At 42.0% G+C, this 21,730-nt stretch overlaps 3 protein-coding genes across 3 annotated transcripts; 1 reads left to right on the top strand and 2 right to left on the bottom strand.

The window, feature by feature from the left end:
* Positions 1–1,608: 1,608 nt before the first annotated feature.
* Positions 1,609–6,397, bottom strand: parp16 (poly (ADP-ribose) polymerase family, member 16). Its single transcript, XM_037452713.2, has 7 exons — positions 6,058–6,397; positions 4,944–5,140; positions 4,131–4,268; positions 3,842–4,048; positions 3,547–3,718; positions 3,203–3,347; positions 1,609–2,764 (listed from the first exon to the last, which is right to left on the bottom strand). Exons 2-7 carry the CDS (start codon positions 5,130–5,132, stop codon positions 2,629–2,631), a joined length of 987 nt encoding a protein of 328 aa, XP_037308610.1. The 5' UTR covers positions 5,133–5,140; positions 6,058–6,397; the 3' UTR covers positions 1,609–2,628.
* A 332-nt stretch (positions 6,398–6,729) lies between these two features.
* scamp5a (secretory carrier membrane protein 5a) lies at positions 6,730–13,574 on the top strand. Its single transcript, XM_037452714.2, has 7 exons — positions 6,730–6,965; positions 7,902–7,981; positions 8,115–8,234; positions 9,140–9,296; positions 9,382–9,483; positions 10,325–10,442; positions 10,862–13,574. Exons 2-7 carry the CDS (start codon positions 7,975–7,977, stop codon positions 11,048–11,050), a joined length of 693 nt encoding a protein of 230 aa, XP_037308611.1. The 5' UTR covers positions 6,730–6,965; positions 7,902–7,974; the 3' UTR covers positions 11,051–13,574.
* A 352-nt stretch (positions 13,575–13,926) lies between these two features.
* On the bottom strand, positions 13,927–21,727 carry LOC119196747 (ubiquitin-conjugating enzyme E2 Q2-like). Its single transcript, XM_037452712.2, has 13 exons — positions 21,553–21,727; positions 19,562–19,666; positions 19,284–19,406; positions 19,153–19,209; positions 18,905–19,045; positions 18,034–18,118; positions 17,870–17,930; positions 17,687–17,777; positions 17,536–17,594; positions 17,106–17,154; positions 16,925–17,020; positions 16,343–16,409; positions 13,927–16,233 (listed from the first exon to the last, which is right to left on the bottom strand). The coding sequence occupies exons 1-13, from the start codon at positions 21,709–21,711 to the stop codon at positions 16,202–16,204; spliced, it is 1,125 nt and encodes a 374-aa protein (XP_037308609.1). The 5' UTR covers positions 21,712–21,727; the 3' UTR covers positions 13,927–16,201.
* Between the last annotated feature and the right edge of the window lie 3 nt (positions 21,728–21,730).

Genomic DNA, 21,730 nt, shown 5'->3' with positions numbered 1-21,730 from the left:
CGAGAAATAAAAATGATATTTCATACTCTGCTTTGATGTCATCAATCAAACGTTTTACCTACTGGTGTAACGGTCGAGGGTTTTAGCAACAGTTTTTAAGTAGTTATTTGAATCTTTTGTTTATCATGTGCTGTGTTCTATGACTGTAAGTTTTCCTTTTTGGAAACTAAGTTAAGTACAACACGGTAAACAACATCCACATTCTCCATTAAAAATTATGTATGATGATGTATTTGGACTCAATTAATTAGATGTCCTACTGAAATTATTTCAAAAACTTGGATGGATGGAACTCGGTTCAAACATTTATATCCCATATATAGTTAGACATCTTACTTTTTAATAAGAACCATCATCACGAAACGATATTATGTCTCCAATACTTTTTTTATGACCAAATACTTAACGGTAATCCCATGAGCCTCAGATGCTCCTTCTGTTTGTTATTTAGGAAACGCTAGCATGCTAAGATGGTGAGTTTTAAGCTTCATACCCAACGCCAAGCACGTTGTCTCTTTGCATGTTAGCAAAGCATCCTCTGGTAAAAACATCTGACATGAATGATTGAACCAAGAAACTAGTGAGGATGAGAAATTAAGTGGGGCAATTTTGGTACAACAATGTAGTAAATTAAATCGTCAAATCAGTCTGGTCTTGTTCTTATTTTGGGAGTTCGTGTGGTTCACAGAAAGGAAGAGGCCCCCTCATTGTTGATGGTTATTCAATAACAGACAGTTTATGAGGCAGCAAAGGGAATAAAGCTTTGACCAACAAAGGCCAGTTTGTTCTGTGTCCTTCAAATGTGAGCCATTTCTAAAGATGAGAAGCAGTTTATCTGAAGGATTTCGCAAGAACAAATGGATTTTTTTTATACCAATACCAAGGCTTGCTTTTTTCTTTCATCATCATCGTTTGATTTGTTGGTCTTTGTAGTGTGACATCGTAATAATAGACAGAAAAGAGGAATGTGCAGTTCCTTGCCCTGTGTCTGTTCTGTGAGCCTTATGACTGAATTAATGAAATCATTGGTAAAGACATGGTGATCTAATGGTTTACTTATTTGGAAAATGAACCCAGAAGAATTGATAATATATCCAATACTTCGACTTGACACGTCTTTGTGAAATTTGTAAATGTAGGTCTTATTTCATCGTTTAATTGAATTATTTGTCCTCTAAGATGTTTTGTGGTTTGCCATGAAACAATCAACATTCCATTTGTTTTGGTACGCTTCCTTAAACTCTGGAACCACAGTTATTTTACATATGAATTAAAAGGATCTGTCACCAAAGCAGGCCGCCTCTTATCAATCCCATATCGCTGTCTCACTTTTTTTAAACTGATAAAAACAACGCATAACAAAGGACTGTTTGCGTGCCAGCAGTAATAAATGTGCCCCACCCTCACAAGAAGCCCATGTTGAAGTTTGAATAAAATGCAAAACAAAAGTACAGAAGAACTGATGTATGTTTAAAGTAAAATACAAACACTCCGAGATTCTAAATTCAACTTTGGAACAAACTAACCGCAATAAAAAAGAGATTAAATCAGAAGTATTGCTTTATTTGTGTTTCATGTTACAAATGACATATTGTCCTACAGCGGACGTTTATTTCATGTACTATACTTAACATTGTATCCTAAATAATTATGGGTGAGGTTATTAGTGGCCTTTCTAATATCCATCATTATAAACACAGTATGTGAGAACCACAAAAAAAATATTTTTCCTTCATTTAAACCCAGCAGTTAAATTCAATGCCTTAAAATTAGAATAAATTCACATAGTAAAAAAAGGGTCCGACCATAAATGAGTAAGGCAAAATCATTTCATAATTTAAACTGGGACGTCGTCATCAGTGACGCATCAACTGAATGCCAGGCCTCGCCGACGCCAATGAGTCACTGTGGTCAGTTAGTTAACGTGCTAATCATTGTCTGCAATTAAAAAGGAACAATGTGCAGCATTTTGACAGTCTATTTGCATATTCAATTACAAAGCATGTTTTGTTTAGTGTACAACATCCTGTAAATAAAAGTAATTTTGTGTTCTTTTTAACCTAGGTCTACTTCATGGAGCAGTCCGCCATGTTTCTACCGGAGCCTGTAAAGGACAAACAAACATGGATAGAGACATTCACGTTGTCACGTCACTCTTGGCAACTGGCAGAAGTTGCTTAGGTTGCTTTACAATCGGCAACCTAACACCAAATCCTACACATAGCACCTTTAACACATGACAGTCCATAAAGCGATCTTAACGCAAGACTCTTGTTATTCAAACTAAATTTTGTTTTTTTCCTTTGACTTCGTCGTACAGAAGGGCCGTGTCCTCACGCAACACGAACAAACCCGATCAATGAAACAGGATGTTTACTTAAACAAATTACAGGTGAAACTCTGCATTTTCCAACCGCAGAATGGCCATAAAAATAAATATAAATACACAATATGATCCCAATATTTGCTATTTAAACCCCTTTTATCCTGCAATAACAGTAATTAAGCTCATTTGTAGAAGCAAGAATGATTGTGGAGAGAAGTCCGTATATAAAAAGGTGCATACAACTTCATCTTTGCTCGTCTCTGATCAGGAAGGCACTGCGGATAATCAATGTTTTTTTCTTGTCACCTAAACAGTCGGCTCCAAAAGGAAACAAAGGCGCTGGAGTTAAAGGCACCGATGAATATGAGCAGCAGAAAGTAGAGACTCATCATGATTGCAAAATGATGTCTGAGGAGCCAGGAGGTGCTTCGGGAACGTCTGAAAAACAAAAACACAGAAATTGCCTTTTTGTTCAACAGCAGCCACCAAACTGACAACCTCGCTTATTTAAATGGGTTTTTTTTGCAAAGCTTTTGACAAATGTTAATTATTGTGACGGTTTTCGCATACCAAAACTACTGGTATTTATAAAATGTATAGCGGTCTAATTTCATGAAAAAACATGCGCTCAAACAAATTCTTCATCTTGTTTGAGTAACTTCTTTTGTTGTTGAGTGCAGTAGAAAACAACATTGTCCTTTTGCTCAGTGTGACTGAAACAGATTTGATCATGCTCAAGCAGAAAGTTACATAAAGTTGAATTAAAAAAGGTTAAATCTTTCCCACACTGTGGTGCTAGGTGCCCTTTAAATATTTGAGCATCTATTACGTCATGACACACCTTCGATGTTATGGTTTACACCTGGTAATTCGTACCTGGACAGGTGCTTCCTCTGAGAGTACACAAGCAGGTACTTGACTCGCAAAAGCTGATTGTTGGTGACTACAAAGTACTTCTGCGGAACGTCCCCTCCTTCGCTGTTCTTTGCTCTGGAGCGCTGGCGGTCAATGACCTCGGAATCTGAAATGGGAAAGGAATTGATCATTTGGACATGAAGCGATTGGAAAATCTAAATCGCAGGATTTCTTCTGCGAGTCACACACACACACACACACACACACACACACACACACACACACACACACACACACACACACACACACACACACACACACACACACACACACACACACACACACACACACACACACACACACACCTTTCTTCTTAACCTGGCACTTCACATCCGGGTGATCGATGACTTCACACAAGGCAACGCAGCTGAGCTGTGGACCCAGAAGACTTTCTCGCCAGCCGCTGCTGTGGGGACTGTAGAGGACAGCCATGCTGAGGTCACTGGTGAGGTACGTCCCCTCTCCAAACACTGAGTTCTGCACGCGTACGTCAGGAAGAAAACACACAAGATTCACTGGAGTTTCTGTTTCCATACATCCGAAAAGCTCCACAGAGCCTTTGCCAAAGAAGAAATGGAGCAGGGATTGATTTGCACCAACCTTGTTGAGGTGGCAGTGCAGCCCATTGTGAATGATGGAGTGAAAGTTTTCCAGGCGGCTCCCGTGGAATGCATAGAAGACGTCTCGACCTCCCCTTGTCTTCTCAAACCTGGCGTTCATCTGATCACAGTACTCCAACTCAAACAGGAAGTCGGGCACAGGCGCAGAAAGCCCATCGTGTTCCGTCAGGTCACAGAGTTTGGCATACTGGTAAAGTTTAGGGACATGCTGTGAGCAAAAGGGGCCGGCAGTAAAAGACACATCGGTTGTTGTGCTTTCAGGGATGTACCTCATCTTTCTGTAGCGTCTTCACGGCAAAGCTCTTTGAAGAGAGAATCCAGTGAGTGAGAGCCAGATGATGGTCTCCGTCGCCGGCTCGTAGTCGCACCAACTCTCTCACACCGGGCAAAGAGTGCACATCCGCTAGCTAGAGAAGAAAATGGACTTTTGTTTTAATAATCTTACTGCCTCAAGTGTAGTCACACGTAGGAGGAGGTAGTGCCTTCCGATTCCCTTTGTGTGAAGCTGTGTTTTTTTGGAAATGATGAGTCCCCCTTGAAACAGTGCATTCATGTGGGCTGGTCAATCCACAACTTGACAATGCCCACAGAAACCAAGATACAACACTCACACTGATAGACAGCGCGTGTACAGTGAAAAGAAGGATGGTCTCAACTCCTCAGAGTAATGACGGCTTATTTTTGATGAGCTTGACATTTCATTCGACACAAATCTTTGTTTTTAAACACCTGCCAAGCTGAGATATTTTGATCTCTGCTTCACTAAAGTGGGAATGCAGTTGTTATTGTAAATAAACCCAGTTTTGTTGAGTACTATCTTAAAAAATTTCACCAAAATACACACATTGTTTTAATACATTTGCAAAGCCGTGCCAATGGTCGTCATGCAGCCTCTTTCGGCACAAATACTTCCAAGACGTCTTTGAGTTATCCCAACATTGTGCATTGTTCTTTGGTGAAAAATGAATCGTAATTGTATTCACTCACTTTCAAACTTTGAACGAAATGAGAAAACTTTCAAATGACCAATCAAGCACAAATGCTACAACAGTGTGAGTGTTGGCGGTCAGCATACATCTTACCAGCTCCTCAAAGTTCTTGTTGTCACCACTTGCGTATCTCGGGGGGAAGGGCCGGAGCAAGGAGTCCCTCTTGTAGCTCTGTGCGGCTGCAGCAAAAAGGCTGCAGCGGAGGTCCGCTGCCACCGGGTCTCGGTGCAGACAGGAGCACACCAGCTCCCGGACGGGCTCAGGCGGGAGCGGAGGCTGCATTCCCAGCACTGAGGACAGAGGTGATGGGGAGTATTGGAACCGCCTCGCGACAACAACATGTGTAGGGGGATAAAGTGTTAACATTTAATCCCTGTTTTCCCCATGAATTGATCAATCGCGTGATCTTTGGAAAAACGGTGAGGAATGCAATGCATTGCAAAATCCCCAAATACATTGATTAAGCATATTTAACGCCACAGATAATTCCTAAGAATCTACAACAACAAAATAAAAGGACTTTTTTTTTTAAAAGTCGGATTTATTTTGTGTTGGTTGACTGTGTTGGTTGACTGTTTCTATTTCTGTTGCATGTTCATCGTGACCCAAAACGTGTGAGGCGGGGATGTAACGTTACATTTTGAAGTCCCTGCTCATTTTCTCTTACTTTGAAGGGAGACATTTTCTCACAGGGAAACTATCGTTGCATGTGGTATCCGATAGGGATGAACTAGTTTTGAGTCTGCAGTTCAAGCTTAATAAATCAAATTAAACCTGTGTTACTTCCATTTATAATCAACGTCTGCTGTCCCTTAAACTTTTTTACACACACACACACACACACACAAAAAGGCTTCCGTTTTTTTTTTACCCGAGCCGTTTCTTTGCTGGAAACAACATAAGTTCCTGGTAGATTTCTGTGTTAGGTTAGCTAGTAATGCTGTGACGTTAAAGTTAATGAACTGTGCATTGGTGTAATGGTTAGTAGGGTGTGAGGAAGCTACGCTAGCTCACGTTAGCTGAGCTAACGCTAAAACAACTGAAGATCTGCTAATAACTTTCACCAGTCGCTGAATTCCGTTGCTGATGAGAAATACGGCATAAACGGACCGCTGAGGCATTCTGGCCGTATCAAGAACACCTCCCCGTGGCACACATACCCATTTCACAACGAAACCACTAGTTTAATGTCAGAATTTTCCCATACCTTCAGTCTTCCTCAACTCATAGCACTGCAGGAAGCGCTAGCGTTAGCTTAACGAAGAGCTGCGTTCACGGTCCGTAGAAAATACAGGAAATAGGACAACTTAGTGCATTGATGAAAGAGTAAGCACAAACGTGGCAGATCAGGCGGAGTGGGAAGGCTTAGGGTGTTTGTCAGTAAATACAGACACAGGAAGAGCGCACAGCTGACTTAAACTTGAATAATGCAAGGAAATTACAAGGAAAGCAGCAACATTCAGTACAGAGCCAGGAACACATTTCCAGCAGATGGAAGACCACACATCCTGGTTTGAAAACTTAGAAAACGTAGGTCACAAAACTTAGGTTTTTTGTTGCCTTGGATTTTCGAAATGTGCAACAAAATACACCTGCCTTTCATTTTTCAGAAAAAAAACTCTTAAAAAGTGCTCAATGTGTAATCCACTATTGTAGTTCACGCAGCCTATATCCTAGTTCAACACTCTTTTTTCTAATATTTGTATAGTAGCCTGATATATTTGATAATGTGATAACAGCCGGCCAATCGGATTGTGTAAAGCCCATTTTCAGTTTCAGCACTGTGGACAGCATCAGAGGGGCGGGACTTGTAGAAATATTTATGATTTCTGATTGGTCGGATCCGGCCAGCAACAAAACCCCTTGTTTTCCAGGCCTTGATGTTGCTCGGGCGGGTAAAACCAGCGGATGGGGAGGGGGGAGAGATGTGAGTAAAGAATTAGGTTTGACGTCACATGACCACCTCTTACTCCCGACCCCGTCATTTGAGAAAAAACGTAACGCTGTCGTAGCCGCCGCAGATCTCGTCGTTTTCCTCCAACGCGTTTTAATGCAGGTTAATCCACAGATTGCTATTTAAACCAACGGAGGGCTTCTAAACGGACTTCACCGAAGGTAAGGCTTTAATCAACGCTTTTCCATTCATTTGCGGGCGCGAGGAGGACGAGGGAGGGGGGCGCGGGGGGTGGATGTAGTCTGTTAAAAATAAACCCGATGCTAGAATCACGAAAGCCCACCAAAATGTTGTACTCGTGCATGGCGTATCGTGAGGAGTTCGGGTCCGACCTGCTCGCCGTGTGGATGAACAGGAAGCACCGACGCACCGTGTGGTACAGGCTGAAGGACGCATCTCCGTCGCCCGTGATCACGATGCACTGTGCCCCGCTGCAGCATCACTGCCCCCCCCCCCCCCCCACCCCTCGCCCAAAAAACAAACATTCACACACAGCGGACAGTTCAAGGATCATAATGCATATGGATCGACCGGGATCAGATGGTTTTTTTATTGGCACAGGTCGCTTTATTGTGTGGCAGGAAGATGCCCTTCAGACCTACATGCTCCCCATCCACCATGACATGCATTGCAATGTGGTTTACAGTAACTCTACCTTACTGGTGCTACAATTTTATCGTGGGTTGAAGAGCCAGGCAAACATCATCAGTCACACATGTGCCAATCGGTATACTCTGCAGGCCTAAAATGCCTATTCTGCGACCATGGCTCTAGGATATGAATAGCCTACATTTTAAAAATCACGACAAGGCCACACTGTCATCCTCGCCCCGACCCCCTCCTCCCAGCGCAGATTACACAGCTGTATTATGTGAGCAAGCGTTCATCTGTCATTGTAATGAATGATGCTCTGTCAGGGGGGGGGGGGGATCCGGCAAAAGGCCATAGCAAATCATGCAGGCATTTAAAGCGTTTTATTCCAGTGAAGGTGTGTGCACGTATCCACCAATGGAGGATTGTGGCCTGTTTCCCACCAGGAGAGCAGAGTGAGTGAGTGATGCTGCACTTAATAAAACAGCTCTGTTATTTCTCTGCAGTTTCGTTTTCAAGGCAGCTGAGAATACAGTCGGCGTGCCTTTTACTAGTGGAGGAGATAACTGAACGGGCATCATGGCAGGTAAGCTCTTTCTTTTCTGTTCGTCCTCACGGTGTGTGCATGTCAGACTGGGCCCAAAAAAACGACCCATTGAGAACCTGTAATCATCCACGCAGCTGTCTTGATTTCTGTGAATCGCGTCTGTGTGTCCTAGAAAACAACTTCCCTCCCCTGCCTCGATTCATCCCCCTCAGGCCATGCTTTTATCAAGACTTCAATGAGATCCCAGACCAACATCGTACCATGTGCAAAAGGCTCTACTACCTGTGGATCTGTGAGTATAGCTGCAGTAAAAGTTTGAGTAGACTATTAAGGTGCAGGACAGTTTTGCACACATAACATTTTTTACCACAACTCAAGTTACGTGTGGGTTTCTGGCATTGCGGCATAAGCTGTTGTTTCTGTGTTTTGATGCCGTGACACTTTGTTTAACCCCAAACATCCTGAGAACTAAACGTCATAGACACTCCAGCACAGCTGTGAGACCAGATTGACCAGTCCAACGGTCACAGCGAATATTATTTAGGTTTTCTTGTGCGTTTCCATGAATAGATGGATGGATATTATTATGTCTATTTCAGTTTAATACATTTGCTTTTTGGTCTTTCTATCGACTAACAAATCTAAAACGAGAGCTTTTGATCGAGTTCATCTGCAGAAACTGAATAGTTGGCATATTTATCTGGCTCCAGCTTCTTAAATGTGATAATTCGCTGCTTTTCTTGTCCCTCCCTTAAGTTTGAATGTCTTTAAGTTGTTATGAGAAAACTAGCAAGATGTTTGAAGACGTCCCAGGCTCCCAGCGACTTCTAGTCACAATCTTTGCCTTGACGTAGACCAGATCTATAAATAATGAGACAGCTCTTCGTGATAACAGTGTAGTTATGTGTCAAAAGGCATTTGTGTCATGGTATCTTTTTCCTCACCACATAGGCTCTGCCACTTGAAAACAGCGACGTAAGTCTGATATAAGAGTAGATTAGTCTGAACAAAGTGTAGAATACAAACTGTGCTGTGTGTGCTGCGTTGTAGCTTTAGTACTGAAGGTCTGAGATTCAGAGTGAGTCGGTCCTGCTGAATTATGAGTAACGCAGCCGGTGGGATTCTCACCACGGAGGCTCTGGTCTTCCGTCCGTCTCCGTTTTGGTCATCTTCGCTCCTTCTCTGCCACGTTGCCAGTGAACAGCGCCACGCTGGCTGTCAATCTGATCGGCTGTCTGGCGTGGATGTGCGGAGGCGGCGGAGCGACCAACTTCGGCATGGCCATCCTGTGGCTCATCCTCTTCACACCTTGCTCCTACGTGTGCTGGTTCAGGCCCATCTACAAGGCCTTCAAGTGAGCTGACTCCACATGTTTTACCTGCTGTTCCTCTGGATCACATCAGCTCTGATGTTTTTTCTTTTTTATTCTCTCTGATCAGGACCGACAGCTCTTTCAACTTCATGGCGTTCTTCTTCGTCTTCATGGCGCAGGTGGTGATCAGTATCATTCAGACTGTTGGCATTCCAGGCTGGGGTGTGTGGTAAGAGCTGTGACAAACACAGATCTGTTTGATATAAAGCGTGAATACAGATGGGTGAAGGCACCGTTCTTCCAAAATATATATGGATTTTTGATTGTGATGGAGGGGGGGGGGGTCGCTGTCTAACACAGTTTCTCTGAAATCGATGCTATGTTGAGTTGAGATTAAGTGACTGCAAATTTCCTAGAACGAGGGCTTGTGGCTTGTATGCAAGCATTTACAGTATATTGGTTATGCTGTAAATTTACAGCACGGTTCTTTGACGGGTGAAAATAAGTTCATCTTTTCTTTGTGAGGTCAGTCCGAGATGAGATGAGATGAGATGAGGTGTCGCGTGACCCCTTAAACAAGGGTGTTTTTCAATAGACTGACACTGGTCCCGCCGCTAACAATATTGAGATCCTGCATTCATTCACAATTTGCCAAAATTGTCCCAGTTAAAAGTTTTCCAAATGAGCTGAAGTCCCTGTGGGAAATGTGCCCACGACCACAATCACGATGTAAAGTGCATCTTTTTGTATAATTTTCTAAGCAGGTTTTTGCAGCTCTAAGTTCGGATGGAGAGATATCCTTATCTCCTAATCCTTAGGAAGTGGAACCCACGCTGAATCTAAAATCCCAGCTATCATATCGGAGTGTTCAGATATTTCTGAGATATGAGCGTGAGAAGCGTGACTTTTGGTTTGTTAAAGTGCCTTAACTACACCAGCGTCCACCGGCCTCTTGTATAATGCCCGTTTGAAAGCCTCTACCTTAAAACCAATGGACACACTTAGTTTAGAAGTTTTAGCGTGGCCATAGGTCTTGAGGTATTACTTAACTCTCTTGTTGTTCCCATCAGTGGCTGGCTGGCTACCATCACCTTCTTCAGCACCAACATTGGATCAGCTGTGGTCATGCTGATTCCCACCATCATGTTTACCGCGGTGGCCGTACTGTCCTTCATTGCACTCACAAAGGTGACGATACATTTCTACTCATTCAATCAAAAATGTTACAAAGCTGTCTGCATGTCCGGTCCATGGTGTTGAGTTTATATTCTACTCAAAGATACCCAGCGTCTCAAGTACAAAGCGAATTTTTTTAGCTTGCTAATGTTAGCACGCATGCTATTGGCTAACATGGGAATCCATCCCAGGCACCCACATGACATCGGTCCGACGTACGGGGTGATTGGACCGAGCCGACGGTGTCCGGCACGCGGCACAGGCGTCAAATTACAGTCCTGTCCTCCTCAGTGGAATTCATGCCACACGGAGAACACGACTAAAAACATTCTTCCTCAACCCTTTCATTTCAGCTCAACTTTTGATGCCATAGAGAGTTTTTTTTTTGTTCTTTTTTTGTTCTTGTTTTTGAATAACAACCTCTTCCGTAGGTGCACAACTTCTACCGGGGTACCGGGGGCAGCCTGGGTAAGGCCCAGGAGGAGTGGGCCAGCGGGGCTTGGAAGAACCCCCACGTCCAGCAGGCGGCCCAGCAGGCGGCGATGGGAGCCGCCCAGGGGGCCGTGCAGCAGAACCAGTACTCTGCAGCTCCCACCTACAACTACGACGAGCCCATGTAGGCCAGAGGAGGAGGAGGAGGAGGGGGGAGCTGGGGAAAGGGATCAATTAAGAACGCAAGTCCGAAATAGGCGCCCTTCATTGTAACACTGTACACGCTGAATTCAAACCGGAACAATGTAGAGAAAAGTCATGTCTTTGGTGGAAGTGTGCCGGACATTCACGGAGTTAATATTCAAGTCACTTCACATTTAAACCAACAGTAAGCTATGGAAAAAAAGCTGTTTTATTTTATTTATTTTTGGATAATGATCAATGTTAGCTGGTCTGTGTGTGTGTGTGTGTGTGTGTGTGTGTGTGTGTGTGTGTTGCTTTCCAACAGAGACACATGGTACAGCTAAAAGTCTCCTGAGCTTCATTCGTTTAATCGGGTGGACTCGTCCGTCACACTCTTTAGACATTGCTCGATTACGTTTAATGTGTTTTTCATGTACTGTAGTAGCTAGATGGTAAACGTGTTTACTTTCATTAGCCTTGAAGGTCACCAAAGGCTAAATATATTTACCCTCGGTGTAGCTGCTTAATATTCAGCTGACGTTTGTCATTAAAGGGATGAGTCAACAAATTCCTTTTGCTTTCTGTATGAATCTAGTCCTTTTAGGTTTAGGGTAAAATTCTTAAGTTTATTATTTGGGAGCATATTATTCTTTTGGTAGTGGTCAATTGTTTTCTTACTTATTGTAATCGTTATGACTCATTTGTGGAAAAATAGGCTGTTCAACAAGATCTAAATCTTGACAAAATGAGCATTTCAAATCTAACAATTAATAATGATAATAATTCAAAAAATAGGATGATGAATTAAAAATAAAAAAATTGTCTGTAAATGTAAGTTAGAATCAAGCGGGTATTTCCCCAAATTCCCAAACCTATGTATATTATAAAGCATTTTTACGGTAGATATTTTGTGAACATTTCCATTAAATTCAGCCTATCTGTTACATTCTCAGGAAAGGGTTTAAATTCTATCCGTAAAGCCCTCAACGTGTCAACATGTTGGGCATTTGTCTCCCTTTTAATCACCTTTTTTCATCCATTCTGTTAAGCACGGGTTATTTGTTAAGTGGGTTGATTTCAGTTCATCTATTTATTTATTATTACAGGTCAAAGTGAAGCACACGCGGTATTTAGGGACTTAAGTTCATTGGATGAAACATTCCAAATCAACGTTGTACACGTTCAAAGTGGAAGAAAACCAAACACCCGAGGGTCAGACATGTAGTAAATATTAACAATCATTGTGGTAGGTGCATCGTATGCAATGATGGATGTTTTCAGCCCACTTACCCCTCCATGTAATTGGTAATGACTACTTGTTCCTGAAGATCTGGATTTCAGGCCTTAGTGTGTAATTCCGTGGCTGTCGGTGTTATTCTATGAGTAGGTGTGATATGATATTTACATAAAAGGAAATATAAAATATGAGCCAATTATTTCTTTACGAAGTAAAAGAAAAGACGGAATATTTGTGTGTGTGCGTGTGTGTGTTGCTGTTGAGTCAGAGTCTCATTTGGGTTTTCAGTGTCACTCAAGTCTTTAAAAACATCCTCAACATTCAGTAGATGGTTATTACAGTAAAACAGTATTTGACTTGAAACAGAAGTTGAGATTCGTCTCCGAATGCTCTTTCAAAACCTGTGAGTCGTCTTGTCGGAATGTGATGGTGTGGTATTCAATAGGCCGTTGTTTTGGATGATGTGTGGATGTGTTTGAAGCACACGCCCTCTGTGTCTTCCCATAGCTGTGGGCAACTGATTTTTTAATTTTTTTTATGAATCAAACAAATACATTTGATATGGCTGCACTCTTGGTTACCTGATGACACCAGTGCAGACTAAACAGGAACATATTAAAGAGTCATCTCATGAGGATCAGGTGGGGTTTAAATATAGACGGGAACAGTAGCGACCATAACATTAACTGTTATGACTTGAAAATGGGTTGGATACCACCGCTATAGTTTGGGACATGCATTGCATTTTCACCAGCAGACGCACGTTAGTTATGAATCGTTACCCTGGAAACCACCCACGATCCCATCCGTTAGCAAATGCACAAACTGTAACCGGTCCAAGTGGAAAGTCCGCATCAAGGGATGCTTTTGGTTCAGCCCAAGCTTCTTTTTATTTCGTGCCATATGTACGTACGTCCTGTGTGATTTTGGAAAGGACAGCTATGTGGTCAACATGCAGCAGGAGCTGCAGCGCATTAACACTCTGCATTTCACGCTGCTGGATCAACGCTTCTGAAAGCCATTTCTTGTGAACTCCCCCGTGTCCTGTATGTTGTTTGATATGTATAATCATGTACTATATCATTCCTAGGTATAAAATATACGAGTACTTGAGGTTAGGTAAATATTTGCCATGGATAAACACATTCAATATAAACATGTTGTGATTTGGTGAATGAAAGGTTTGAGGAGGCCGTGTCTCCATGAATGAAGTAAATGAGGAATACATTTTTGTGGATTACTTTTGTATTATTTGGTCTTACCCTAATATATATTAAACAGTTATTGTTGAATCCTGTGCATTGAGCATTTTGTACATTGCAATAATGTTGAAGCATAAAGTCCCGTGTTAGATGACAATGCCTTAAAAATCAAAATGAAATGTTATTTATCGTGCCTTGTTTAAAACTACTCTGAAACACACGCTCGTTCTCTAGAGGAATACTGATTTAAATATATATTTTAAAAAGCCTTTTCTCTCAAAAAAAGGAACAACACATTTAAACACAATCAAATCAGTATGACAGTTGTATCAGCAGTAAATCATTTTATTCATTAAATAAAATATTAACATATGCCCAATACATCTGCAATCCATTAAGCAGCAGTGAAAAAAATAACACGGGGAAACCAGTAAAACAGCAATAATCTTAAAATTCTTTATTCATAAACTTGATGCAAGTTTACAAATTACTGTACATGATCAAAACGAAAAATGAGAAATAAAAGAAAAACCAAAGCGAGCCAAAAGGTGCCAGACTTGATCTTGATGCCAGAGAATGGATTGACGGTTGAGATGAATGGATCATCTTGAACCACAGTCCAATTGGATTAGCGTGCCAAGTCCTTTCATCACGTCCCGACCATGAAACTCTGAATTGTCTCTTAAAAACCCCTCTGGAGGGGGCCTGGGCAGGAAAACGCGGGCCCTTTAGATGAGGACACCTCTGGTTTTAGAGACCTGATGATTCCTCCTCACGCTTAATCAGACATGTAACAACAAGATGTGGGCTAGGAAAAAAATAATTTCTCCTGACGTTGAGCTATTTAGATCAGAATGTGTTTGTTGTTATAATTGACCTCTACAGGCACGTTGTTGCCAGTTGTGCAAATGTATTGTTTTTCATTTATAAAGACTATTCAAAGATCAGAGGCCGAAATCTAATCTTTTTCAGTACTTGGGACCAACAACCAAGCATTAAATACTACGGGAAATCAGTGAGCCATTACTTGGGGTAGTCACCATGCTACTGCGACATCATTCTGTCCTTCCTCTTACATCAATGGAATTAAAAGAAACACGCGGCCCATATTACTGTAAAGCTCATGTGTTTTTGACATCTGATCAGTGTGTGTGTGTGTAAGCCTCAATGTCAGCAGTACGGAGCGTTCATTAATCTGAAGAAATAAACTGCAAGCTCAATCAAGTTCTAATTCTCCAAAGTGTTGTTTGTTACCTGAGTTGCGATTTCAAACATACCTTTGCAGGCAGAGTTAACAAATAAGCGTATTAATAGATAAAGTTCGTCCTGCAGTACGATGAGCGGCAGCAGTGATGAAGTACTACGGTGTGTTGCGCGGTCAAAGCTGAAACAATATTGTTGAGTTTCAAATCAGTTTTGAATGATCCATCATCTTTTTGCACACCCGTAGTGATGCCGCATCATATTTGTGGCAAAGAAAGCCCTGCAAATGGTGGACGTTGTGTAGCAGAGAAGCAGTTTCAAATCTAAATTGGGCAGGAAAAGCAACTACAATCCATGTATGTCAGGAAGATATGAATAACAAATTTGCCGCTAAACTGAGCAATATTATGCAAAAAAAATCCAAACACATCTAAACACGTTTCATTTATTCCTTCTGTAAAGCCAATCCCAGTGCGTGTCTGCTTAAAGTCTTTTATAACAGCAGTTGAGACACACACAGGGCTTCATTATAGCATCAAACTAGACATAAACCTCCGCAGTTTTTAATCAATGAAAAGACCAGTAACCAAACTGAACGCTTACGGGGTTGTTGTATCAACAGAACATGAGGCAAAAAAAAGCTCTTTAGATCTGTAAAAGCGTCTAAAATGATGCCTCACCGATCATTTTGACATCTGGTGAAAATATCGGTTTCCTCCTCACAAGATATAACATGGAAATTGTGAGATGTTTTGGCCCTGTTTAATTATCAACTACAGGTGGATTTGTTCACAGACAACAGTTAATCTTAGTTCAACACCCCAGCATCTTAATTCTGCTTGACCCAATATTCTTCATATATTTTTTAAAAGTAAAGAGCTAAAACACAGCTGGTTCGTCTCCTTTTTAAGATAAGCTTCCAAAACGTTTAATTTATTTATTGTCTAGGATGCTCAAATAATAAAAACAATAGCTGAATAATACGTCTAATATATTTGCATTTTTATGTACCAGTTAGCAAAACAAAAGAGGGGGGGGGGGGGTGAGGCCAATAAAAACAGGTGCAGGAAGGTGCCACATCAAGAGCTTCAGTATCCATCTTCTTTTAAAATTCCCATTTAGCGGGGAACTGACTGTTTGTGAAGCCCACTTTGTCAGAGCAGCTAAAGAAAAAGCACTTCCCCAAAATCAAAGGGAGAAATGTTTTTTGTTTTTTTTAAGACAAATGAGGCTACTTAGAACCGAGGACGAGCGATGTCCTCACATTATTTTCCGTACTAAAACACTGAGGGGAGAAGCAAAGTGATACCAGAATACAGTCTTGACTGGACCGGGGCGAAAGAATACTTGTCAGATGAGCCAACAAGGGGGTTCCCGCCAACAGGATGATATAATCCAGGTTAAATCAGAGACGCGGGGGGGGGGGGGGGGGGGGGGGGGGGGGGGGATATTCCAAAGAAAACAAGATACTTTGACCCAAAGACATGTTCCCAGTGCATAGTGGTGGTAGCTCCTTATCCGTCCTCTTTAGGTGGTGTGTACCAGCCTGTAAAGACACAAAGACAAACCCCTTTGCCACTGGATCCAAACCACTGTGTGTGTGTGTGTGTGTGTGTGTGAGAGAGAGAGAAAACCATTGAACAACAACTACTCACCATTCTTTTCATGAATCTGCACAAGGGATTTGTACGACTGTTGTGCTCTGGCAAGATTGTACTGGTTCTGAAAAAACAAATCATGTTTTGTTAGACGCACAGCTGCTGCTTGCTGTACAGTCAGAACGGTGCTAACAACTGCAGTCAGTAGTTTGTTTTTTTTAATGGATTTCACGTTGGTGTCTGGCTGAAGTGCACGTCATCAATTCTCTCTCCCCCTCCCTCCCCGTAACTCGACTTCAAACGATGGGTGATGCAGTGATTTTACATTTACTTTTTTTTCTCAACTGGAACCCAACTGCTACACAATTAGATGCCTACAGGCATTAATGTGCTTCAAATGTACAACTGGTTTGATCATGAGCACACCTCATGGAACCACTTACCAGTCAGCCACACTTTTTTCTCAATTTTTCTGAACCCCCCCCCCCCTTGTGTTGCCGTTGGCAGCATAATAAAAACCCTTAAATAAAAACTGTCCTGCAGTGTGTCTAAGTATCACCATTCGACTACATTCTCTGCTCCGTCAGGCACTATTCAACTGTATTTTTGCATAGTACATAAATGTTTGACGTCACTTACCTTATTGGCTCCAAACTGCACCCTGGCTTTTCCTTTAACCAACGTTGCATTTATCTGCATAATAACAGATTCTATGGAATAGGCACTGCTCCAGCCCTGAAAACACACAAAACACCATTAATTCTGCTTTTGTAAGTTGTGGAACATCATGTCATACCGTACGTCAAACTAAATCACAAACCTGTTTTGTGAGAAGTTCCATGCACAAGGCCCCTCCTCCCAGAACATAACTGAAAAGAAAAAGGATCATTCTAGTGTAAAGGTTGAGTGCTGCATGATGTACATGGAACTGTACGTTTATTTGATTTTATTTCTTAACTTACTAACCGATAGCTTTAGCTTACTAACCCATAGCATATATTTTATTATATTTTTTATTCCTGCACTACGTTTTCTGATGTCATTATTGAACTGTCTGCTGTCATGCACCAACCGCGAAGTCAAATTCCATGTATGTCTGACATATTACGGCATTAAACGATTCCTGATTCCTGATGAAACCTCTCTCAGGAAAGACAAACAATTCCTCTAGAAAACGATGCCCACAAGTGCCAGTGAGTCAACTTTCATCAGAGCGATTCATTTGCAAAATAAGGAGAGCTCAAACTCACCCTCCGGAGAGCACAGGAGAGACAACCCGAACAAAAGGTGGGTCAAAAGGAAAATTATCCTGTAATGTGAAGAAAAAAAAAGATCTTAAGTCTCGGGAAAACTTTTTTTTTCACGAATAAAAACACTGACAATTACTAGTACAGGACTCACTTTATAAGAGAAATCGAGCAGAATGTAGTCCACTCCTTCTTTTTCTTTTAAGACCTGCAAGTCACTATGTAATGGACTATCTGGGTCTACCCTGTAATACAGAAAAACAAGTCCAATTCAAATACAAAGCAATATGCAACACAATATTTGTACGTTGAGAAGCGAATGAATTCGGGAACTTACATCCTTAACTTGACGTGCCATTCATAAAGGCTGTCACCGACTAGTTCACATGAATAAATACCTATGAAATACATGACACAAGCACAGAGCTTTACTTTGACCTGTCGATGAGATGCTCAAGCATTAGAAGGCATCGGTGTGAGGGTACGTGTGAGTGCAGTCACCTGTCTTGTAACTCTGTGATCTGTAGATCTCCCTGAGTTCCTTCATTAGGCGGTCTGAGGCTTGCACAGAGCCAGACACGGCACCCTGCAACACAAGCCACAACCGTAAACCACACGGACGGTTTAAATAAGGTGTAAATAAGGTGCGGTGCAGTCCTGCACACTTCAGTCAATCGGCAATTGATCATTTTCAACATTTGAAAGTGACCACCGGAGTGGAGGAGGAAGAAGTTACAAAAAACTCTTCTATGAACGACCATTGAGAACCCCGTTGATGATGAAGTGTCTCAGTGCAGTCATGGTGAGATCAGTGTTGCATTAAGTCATTGCCCGTGCTTTGTTTCTGATTTTGGCTGGCCTCTTTCATTCTCTGCGTTGCCTGATGCAAACTGCACTTTTTGTTGGACAGCCTTGCTTTTCTCTTTGCTGGAGCGCTCTGCGGCAGCAGTCACACAGTGTCAGCAGTGAAAGGAATGATGAGTCCGTATTTTGGACGCACTGTTACTGTCTATCTGAACATGCTGAAACTGAATGAAGGAATGAAAAACAGGAATTTATTTCCAGTGACTGTCAAACCAGCCAAGAGGTTGGTGTCCAATCATTTTTTTACATTTAGCCAAATGGTTCCTGATTGGAAAAATATCCAAATTTGCTAAACTTGACTGCTAACCATTGGGTTATTGAACCATTTACATGCTGTACATTGTACACAGAAGTGTAGAACACAATTGAGCCACGAAGCAGGAATTTTAAATCAACATTTACTATCTTATGCTACATGTGTCACTTTCATGTTGTAGTTACAGAGAGCACAATGTCTTTATTCCGTTTACTGTAATGTCACACAAACAAAACCTCAGTTCGCACTTACATTCAAGTGATCCTGCCTCTGGTTTTTACGAATTTTCTCCAAGACGGCCAGATTTTCTTTTTCAATCCCGTCATCTTCTGACTTTTTCCCATCAACTGGCTCCTCCTCTTTCATGTCGTAATGGTCCAGGTCAATGTCCTGCTGTCAGTGTATCAATGTCAAGTTTAGATACAGGATGTAAAACAAAAAGGGTCGTTAAACTATATAGAATATGAATGCACTGAACTGTCATTAAAACATATAGGTACCTCTCCCATTTCTTCCTCTTCTTCCTCTTCAGATGTCACCTCATCTGACGGCCCATGCTGCAGTGATAAGACATGTAAGTTGAAAGCACAACACAAAGCATTGCATTTATTACTCCTTTTCAAGGGAGTACCTTTCGCTCTTGGGTAATCGGTCCAGTGGGTAACGGTTGGTCCAGCATTTCTACATCTGGATGTTGAGGCAGGTTGTAAAGCCGACAGAGATCACAAATGAGGCGCTTCAGCTGCTGAAGGAGCTGCGGGAGAGATCATAAAGACAAGACATCAGCTCCAAAAAGCTGACTGCGGTTGAGCAATTCTACCAAGTCTCTGCTGTCGCAGCAGGACATGTACGTATCATTCTCATTCAGAGCAAACCTCTGCGAGCCTGCATCCACATCGGCCAACTCACCAATGTGCTGCCTTTTCTCACATCCTCCAAGCGCTCCAACACTTCAGCCAGACTCGGATCATCGGAGTCAACAAACCATATCGGCGGTGTTGAGGGATAAGATTCCTGCAACAGCAGTACATGGAATTATAGAAAGTCATGCATGTGTTTTAATGGTTTTATCGTCAACGCCAACACTTTGCAATAGATACTGCACCTATACATCTGTGGTGATGTTTATGTATAAAAGTTACAGATGGATTTCTTAGGACTACAGTGTCATGTTATACATGGCACGGTCGTTAGGGATGGGAAAGACTCCGATGTTTACAACTCGCCAACTAAAGTCATTTGACAACTGTTTGCAGTTGTATAAGTCTGAGTCAGTTACGTGAGAGTTTAAAGTACTGTGCAATAACCATTTAATGTGTTCTTAATTGCCTCGTATAACCCACTGTGGCTGACACAGGACGCCATCGTTTGGTTTTCAGAAACATATTCGCTCGAGTGCCAAGCCAGCTGTATCAGAGAGTTCACAAAAAGGGCAATCAAAATCAGGAGTTGTATGTTGAAGTGGGCACTATTCAAAGCTATCTCTTCCTTTTTGGGGATCTGGCATTCATAAAACATCATAAAGCAAAAATTCAAAGACGACACTCGTGTCGGAACATGTCCCACACAACAGTGACAAGGGACCAGTGTACCAACGCATAAAGATGGCAGTGGATCTCAATCCCACTACCATAAAGTTAAAAAGCCTGAGTCTTCTCTATCTCTACCTGCTCGAATTATGACTGACGCCTTCATGAGGTGTGTTGGGCCCCTCGGGAGCTGCTAACCACACATGATCCAAGCTAATCAGACATGGAGAATATGCATGGCTCGGGTTACCAGGGGGACTGGAGGGACTCACTTTTCGGTTTTCTAGCCTCATATTGCGATTCCGAGTGTGCTCTGGCACCTTCAAGCTTGAGTTGACCGACACAGCTCGAGTGTCAACATGACACGGCTATCAAAAAAAAAAAATCTTAACAGGCCCAGTCTGTGTGTCTCAAAATCGAGCCGAAGTGTAACTGCGTGTGTGGGGAGAGAGAAGGATGTGGTGAGGATGATTGGGTGGTGTTCGAGCGAACTGCACCACCTGAATCATACAAACACAGGTGCCATTAAAATGACGGCTTACTGCGTTTTCAAGACTGTTCACATCTCATCCTAGTAATGAATATGCACCGCTTAAAAGAGTTGTTGTTGTTGCAATGCATACAAAAAAAGATTTACGCAATCATAATACATTTACGGCAAAGCTCGCATTATTAGTTGTTGAGGCTATTGCTAACGTTAGTTCTTTTTCAACATTATATTGATTTCTCGTTATATATTTAGTTGTCTTTCTAAATGAATCCATAATGTCACAGTTTTAATATAACGTTCGCTAAAGGGATCGGTCTATTTACTGAAAAGGGCACAAAACACATTGGAAGAACTCACTGTTGAGCAGCCTCTATTTAATGTTAAATTTATATGAACGCGTAATTCAGCGGAATGCCTGTGTAGATAAATGTGTTCTTTTTGTATTTATTAAAACGGGAAGGCCGTTGTGAAACTTCCCATATGACTAATCTAACGTTAAATTACGTTACATTCAAATTAGACCGGGATTCAGTTCAGTTATTAGAAAAGTTAGCATGTGTAGCACCGCAAACGGATATTTAGGCTAACAAGACAAGCTTGCAGCTACGTTATGCTAGCAAAAAGCTACCGCGGCGTCGTTCCTAAAACGACGTTTTGTCGAACACTTTTCGAAAGTGAATTTAACACCAGTGCTCTGCTGTTTACTTCGATCAAATGGGTTTCTTAAATCTTGGTGGCTTTACACACAACACGAAAATAAAAGCGAACACTTGAAAATTGCAGTTGATTTGTAAACACGGAACCTTCCCCGCGGAATGATTCGGTTTCAGTCGATAGTCAGTGGCTGGGTTAGCTTGTGCGCAGAGCTGGCCTCGACTCACCGTGATGTTGCAGTGAATGATCAGCAGCTTCTCCCCTGTTACGTTGAATTGGCAACTGAGTTCGTCTGGTTTCCAGTCTATTATTCTGAATCGTTCGTGGTTTGGGTCAAAAATGGACTCCAAAAACTTCAATTCGGCCTTCAGCCCCGAAACCGACATCTTCTACTCATCTCAAACC

The sequence above is a fragment of the Pungitius pungitius genome, chromosome 6, assembly GCF_949316345.1.
Source record: "Pungitius pungitius chromosome 6, fPunPun2.1, whole genome shotgun sequence".
NCBI classification, from domain to species: Eukaryota; Metazoa; Chordata; class Actinopteri; order Perciformes; family Gasterosteidae; genus Pungitius; species Pungitius pungitius.
This window is presented reverse-complemented; position numbering and strand designations above follow the sequence as displayed.

What these genes read in the sequence shown, in the direction of transcription:
- parp16 (XM_037452713.2), bottom strand. Translation starts at nt 5,132, where the DNA reads ATGCAGCCTCCGCTCCCGCCTGAGCCCGTCCGGGAGCTGGTGTGCTCC. An exon ending in AGACGCTACAGAAAGATGAG is followed by an intron (nt 4,049 to 4,130) that starts GTACATCCCTGA and finishes AAACTTTACCAG; the next exon opens with TATGCCAAACTCTGTGACCT. An exon ending in TGCACTGCCACCTCAACAAG is followed by an intron (nt 3,719 to 3,841) that starts GTTGGTGCAAAT and finishes GTACGCGTGCAG; the next exon opens with AACTCAGTGTTTGGAGAGGG.
- scamp5a (XM_037452714.2), top strand. An exon ending in CCCATCTACAAGGCCTTCAA is followed by an intron (nt 9,297 to 9,381) that starts GTGAGCTGACTC and finishes CTCTCTGATCAG; the next exon opens with GACCGACAGCTCTTTCAACT. An exon ending in ATTCCAGGCTGGGGTGTGTG is followed by an intron (nt 9,484 to 10,324) that starts GTAAGAGCTGTG and finishes TGTTCCCATCAG; the next exon opens with TGGCTGGCTGGCTACCATCA.
- LOC119196747 (XM_037452712.2), bottom strand. Translation starts at nt 21,711, where the DNA reads ATGTCGGTTTCGGGGCTGAAGGCCGAATTGAAGTTTTTGGAGTCCATT. An exon ending in TGCTCGATTTCTCTTATAAA is followed by an intron (nt 17,595 to 17,686) that starts GTGAGTCCTGTA and finishes TTCACATTACAG; the next exon opens with GATAATTTTCCTTTTGACCC. An exon ending in TGCAGTTTGGAGCCAATAAG is followed by an intron (nt 16,410 to 16,924) that starts GTAAGTGACGTC and finishes TTGTTTTTTCAG; the next exon opens with AACCAGTACAATCTTGCCAG.